The sequence below is a fragment of the Mobula hypostoma genome, chromosome 1 (genome assembly GCF_963921235.1).
Source record: "Mobula hypostoma chromosome 1, sMobHyp1.1, whole genome shotgun sequence".
Taxonomy (NCBI): domain Eukaryota; kingdom Metazoa; phylum Chordata; class Chondrichthyes; order Myliobatiformes; family Myliobatidae; genus Mobula; species Mobula hypostoma.
In genome coordinates, this window is record NC_086097.1 from 65,580,653 (window position 1) to 65,586,652 (window position 6,000).

Sequence of the window (6,000 nt, forward strand, 5' to 3'; positions counted from 1 at the left end):
GGATCCCACCACTAAGCACATCTTTCCCTCCCCCCCTCTCTCTGCATTCCGCAGGGATCGCTCCCTACACAACTCCCTTGTCCATTCGTCCCCCCCATCCCTCCCCACTGATCTCCCTCCTGGCACTTATCCGTGTAAGCGGAACAAGTGCTACACATGCCCTTACACTTCCTCCCTTACCACCATTCAGGGCCCCAAACAGTCCTTCCAGGTGAGGCATCACTTCACCTGTGAGTCGACTGGGGTGATATACTGCGTCCGGTGCTCCCGATGTGGCCTTTTATATATTGGTGAGACCTGACGCAGACTGGGAAACCACTTTGCTGAACATCTACGCTCTGTCCGCCAGAGAAAGCAGGATCTCCCAGTGGCCACACATTTTAATTCCACATCCCATTCCCATTCTGACATGTCTATCCACGGCCTCCTCTACTGTAAAGATGAAGCCACACTCAGGTTGGAGGAACAACACCTTATATTCCATCTGGGTAGCCTCCAACCTGATGGCATGAACATTGACTTCTCTAACTTCCGCTAGGCCCCACCTCCCCCTCGTACCCCAGCTGTTACTTATTTTTATGCACACATTCTTTCTCTCACTCTCCTTTTTCTCCCTCTGTCCCTCTGAATATACCTCTTGCCCATCCTCTGGGTCACCCCCCCCCGCCGTCTTTCTCCCTAGGCCTCCTGTCCCATGATCCTCTCGTATCCCCTTTTGCCTATCACCTGTCCAGCTCTCGGCTCTATCCCTCCCCCTCCTGTCTTCTCCTATCATTTTGCATCTCCCCCTCCCCCTCCAGCTTTCAAATCCCTTACTCACTCTTCCTTCAGTTAGTCCTGACGAAGGGTCTCAGCCTGAAACGTCGACTGCGCCTCTTCCTATAGATGCTGCTTGGCCTGCTGCAACTTTGATGTATGTTGCTTGAATTTCCAGCATCTGCAGAATTCCTGTTGTTTGGTTTTTGGAGCCTTTTGGATTTCAGAATTTCGAATAAGGGATTGTGGACCTGTACAAAGACCACAGGAGAGAAGCTATGGGTGGGAGCAGTCTTATAAGGGTGCCAAAATGTGACCTCTTGATAGAGCAAAGCATGAATGGGAAATATCTAGGTCCATTCTTGGGCATGTTTGAAGGGAACTGAAACTATCATGGGAAATCTTAATGCCACCAAGGTGGAGTTGATTAAGTTGACTAAAAAAAAAATCAGTTCTGAAATATGCCAGTAGACCAACAAGGGAATAATATGGCAAGAACATAACACAAAAAGAAAGTGGGATTTGATGAGAAAGGGGCAATCTGGATTAACTAAGGAGGTCAAGGACATTGTTAAAATGAAAATTGAAGTATACGAAGTGGAAAAAGTCAGTGAACAGGGAATGTTTTATGTCCTCACAGTGAAAAACCAAAAAGCTTATAAGTAGTACAAAAGTTAAAGTTGAGAGAAACTTTGTGTGTAATATCCAAACAAACAAGTTTCTATGGATATACAAATAAAAAGGCATTGGCTGAGGCTGATATGGGACCCCTTGAGAATGAATTTGGTGAATTATTAACAGGAAACAAACACAGAAAGCAGTAAATAATAGACAAGCAACACACATAAAAAATGCTGGTGGAATGCAGCAGGCCAGGCAGCATCTATAGAAAGAGGTACAGTCAACGTTTCGGGCCGAGACGTTTCATCAGGACTAACTGAAAGAAGAGATAGAAAGAGATTTGAAAGTGGGAGGGGGAGATCCAAAGTGATAGGACAAGACAAGAGGGATGGAGCTAAGAGCTGGAAAGTTGATTGCATCTGATTTCCTCGTGCTTGCATTTTTAAATAATAGACAAGGTAGTTTAATATCCCTTAACTAATTGCTCAAATAAAGTTCAGAATGATCTGGGTGTTCTTGCGCATGAATCTCAAAAAGTTGGCACACAGGGCCAACAAATTGGCCTTGATTGTGGAACAGTTCATGCTTATGAATGTTTGGGTTTGATACAGTCACACAGATGCACCCAAAAGTTTTAAAGGAAGTCACTGCAGAGCACATGAAACCACAGATTTAGACTCCTTACCCTAAAATAAGATACCACGTCATTTAAAGTTAAGGTATATAGAACATTCTGCCCTCAGAGGGTAGGGAATCTCGAATTCTCTACCCCATCCCTAATGGTGGGGCAATCCAGATCATCAGATACAATCAATGGCCTCCTTTTGTTTTTATATAGGTACAACTGTACACCAGCTTGTTAATGCAAATATCTAATCAGCCCATCATATGGCAACAACTCAATCCATAAAAGCATGCAGACATGGTCAAAAAGTTAAGTTTTTGTACAAGCCAAACATCAGAATAAGGAAGAAATGTGATTTGAGTAACTTTGACTTTGGAATGATTGTTGATGTCAGATGGGGTGTTCTGAGTATCTCAGAAACTGATCTCCTGGGATTTTCACACACATATTCACTGGAATTTACAGAGAATGGTGCAAAAAAAAAACAAAACAAAAACATTTAAGTGTCAGTTCTGCAGGTGAAAACAAACTGCTTGTTAATGAGAGAGGTCAGGAGAATGGTCTAGGCTGATTCAAGCTGACAGGAAGGTGACAGTAACTCAGATAACCACATCTTACAAAAGTGGTGTGCAGAAGAGCATCTCTGAATGCATATGTCAAACATTGAAGTGGATAGGCTACAACAGCAGATCATTCAGTATTTCACTTGTGTATCTAATAAAGGGGCCACTGAGTACATATTTATTATAGATAAATATTTGCAAGATCAGGAAATGGAAGATTATGGGGAGGTGGCACAGAAAAGTAGATCATACAATATCATACTGAATGTCAGATAAGCTTGAAGGACCTGGAAATCAACCCTTATTTTCTTGTGCCTTTGTTTAATTACAACTCTCGAGACAGTCCGCACATGTCAGCATCACTACAAGGGAAAAAAAAAGAAGCAAAATGGGAACATTTATTCTATCCCATCTATATGGGTACTTAGAAGGAACTAATTAGTTCAATGTACTGAAACCCAACAGCTTGAATTACAACTTTCCACCCAAATAATTGCCTCAATCTCCATGGAAAAAAGGATATTAAATCTGTTTCTGTCATGCTACACACCATCATCCTCATCCCGCTGAAATGCTTTTGTGAAATATTTGCAAGATCAAGAAATTAAAGATATGGGGGGGTGACAGAACAGTTGAGGCTAGCATATTGCTAAATACTAAATGCTAAATTCAGTTTCTTGTTGGCACTTCCAATGTCAATGCTTAGTTTTCCAAAACTCTAACAATATTATATTTCTGTATAAATTCATCCCCTTTTCTTCCAATGAGGGTAAGCCAACTTCCCTATTCTCTCCACAGCACAAATCCTACTCTGGCACCAAGTAAATGTCCCCCAAATCCTTTCACAAGTACCCAAATCTGGTCATAATATTTTAACTGACTCAAAATGTAAACACAATATCCTTGTTGTTGTAACCTATGTCTCTTTTAACGAAAGTACCCCACCCCAAATCCAAATGTTTTTATTTCCCACCACCCCAGTTCACTTCCCCTGGATTTGTACTTGCACAAATTACTACATCTCAATCATTTCTGGCAAAATAGACAAACCTAAAATGGTAATATTGCTCCACTCTCCTCATATACTCTGAACTCTTTCCAGCATTTTGTTTTATTACAAATGACCCAAACACCAGATTTAAGACACGATACTGGAAAAGGTGAAGAAACAATTCACAAGGATGTTACCAAGATTTCACTGCTTGAGTTACAGGAGGCTAAGTAAGCTCCACCCCCAGGAGCAGAGGAGGCTGAGGGGTGGCCTTACAGAGATATACAAAATAATGAAGGGCATGGACAAGATGAATGGTCACAGTCCTTACCTCAGGGTTGGGGAGTCCAAAACAAGATACAAGTTTAAGGTGAGATTGAAACTCTAGAGGAGCAATTTTGTTCTCCACAGAGGGTGGTAGGTATATGGAACAAACTGCAAGAGTAAGTTGCAGAAGCAGGTACAATCACAATGCTTAAAAGACTTTTTGACATGTGTACTTCTCATATACCTGTTTCATTAGAGTAAAGAGCTTTCGTGGGAGGCAAAGAAAGCAGATATGGGAATCTTGAGGAATAGGTAAAATTTTGAGGGAACTCAGTGGGTCAGGCAGCATCTATGGAAGCAAACAGACAGTTGGTGTTTTGGGTCAAGACCCTTCATCTGGACAGGTTTAGTGGAATGTGGGACAAATGGAGCAAATAGAACCAGGTCAGGTGGAAAACTTGGTTAGTATCGAAAAGTTGAGCCAAGGAGCCTATCACTATACCACATAACAGTATGACAAAATCCAAACATTAGCATTTTGAATTCCTAATTACACTTCCATGCAGGGGAAAAAAGATATTAATAATGCATGTAAATGCTTTCACATCTCAGCCACAGGCCAACTGGCAAGAGCTGCTCAACTGTCTAATTAAGCTACACCCACTTTGTCTTAGAACATTAACTACTTAATTCCAAATGTATTCTTTTTCAAAACTTCCGGTCAAATCATAAAATGTCAAAGTTCAAAACTCAAAACCTGAATCTGAGCAGTATTCAAACCCTATCGCTAGAAAAAAAGTTAAAAGAGAATAATTTTATTCAATTTCTATATTCTGCACAAATACTGCAGGTGAAAGCCATTTAAACTCAAGTTCTTAACGTGAAAGTACATCAGGAATGACACCGTTGCAACTCTGAGCTTGTTCTACAGGATTAAAACCAAGCTCACCAGTATCCAAAACTGCTTTCGAGAAAAAGATCCAGCATTCGCCGCACGTGTATTAATTTACAATTTCTTTGTGTGTTCTTAGAATGTAGGCGACTCCTGTAAAGCCTTGCCCTAATGACCCTTAACAACATTTAGAATCACCATTACTCGCAGACACACAGAACAACACAAACGACAGAAACGGGTTTAGCAGCTTAGTTTGGACTCAAACGACTTCACCATTATTCACAAATCACTCATTCTAAAAATATGCATTTGTGTTTTAGCTTTGCTTCCAACTCACCCGCGGATCCTCCGGCAACTGTTTGATGTGACGCTTCTCTCAAAAAACTCTGGTGTTTAGCCGTCATTTCCGACCCTGGAACAAATGTATATAATTTTTTATTTAATCATGTTATAGTAGCCAAAAACAGAATTTGAGTAAAATGACTTAGAGTTACACAACCGCTCCAACCTCTGTTGAAAGTTCTGAAAGCTACTCAACGTGTTCGGGCAATGACCAGCTGTTCAGAACGAAATGATACGAGGGTAAAGCGTGAGATCAGCAGAGGCGGAGACTGCAGTAAACCAAATTGAGCAGGCAAAAAGAACCAAACGGACGGGAGGAGCTAATGAGAGGCAAATAGGAGTCAATGCGGAGAGTGTAAGGAAGGCAATGGTAATTTGAGGTACAACATAGAAGTCTTGTGCCTGCGTAAGGTAGAACTCAAAGAGTAATCCTGAGAAGAGCTCGGCTCGCGAGGGGTACGGAAATGGAAAACAAAAGCCGCAAATTGGTAGTGACACAGGAAGTCTAATTATGAATTGATATGAAACAAGCAGAAAGACTTGAGGTCAAAGGGAACAGATCTGATCGGGAAGCTGTTAGTAAGGGGCAAAGGATACATTGTGAAAGATAAGGCAAACCGTACCTAATTTGGTATAAAAACCATTTAACAATTAAATAAATAAAATTGATTAGGATAATGCAGTTGATGTCGTGTACCTAAGCTTTATGCCTTTCAAAAGGGAACGTAATGGGATTATCAGCAACATTGAATCACGTGGCATAAAGCAGCAATATGAAGGGTTGCCTAAGAACAGATAACAAACAGTCGTGATAGTTGATTTTTTTTTGGTCTGTGACAGCGACATTTATAAGAATCACCTGTATAAATACATATGTAAGCCACAATTTGTAACTTTGTGGATGACATTAAACTTAGCTATACTTGAACTGCAAAGAACA

At 41.0% G+C, this 6,000-nt stretch overlaps 1 protein-coding gene across 8 annotated transcripts in view; it reads right to left on the reverse strand.

Annotated features, from left to right (window-relative positions):
- Positions 1-5,545, reverse strand: part of slc25a21 (solute carrier family 25 member 21) — a 455,579-nt gene extending 450,034 nt beyond the window's left edge. For 3 of the 8 annotated variants that reach the window (XM_063050003.1, XM_063049977.1, XM_063049986.1), the window contains exons 1-2: positions 5,227-5,545; positions 5,056-5,130 (exon numbers count right to left, since the gene is read on the reverse strand). In XM_063050003.1, the coding sequence (XP_062906073.1) occupies positions 5,056-5,122 (67 nt within the window). In that variant the 5' untranslated portion in view covers positions 5,123-5,130; positions 5,227-5,545. Of the gene's footprint in view, positions 1-5,055; positions 5,131-5,226 lie in introns of those variants that run through there. The other 5 variants (XM_063050023.1, XM_063050019.1, XM_063050017.1 and 2 more) reach the window with 3 other exon arrangements.
- Between the last annotated feature and the right edge of the window lie 455 nt (positions 5,546-6,000).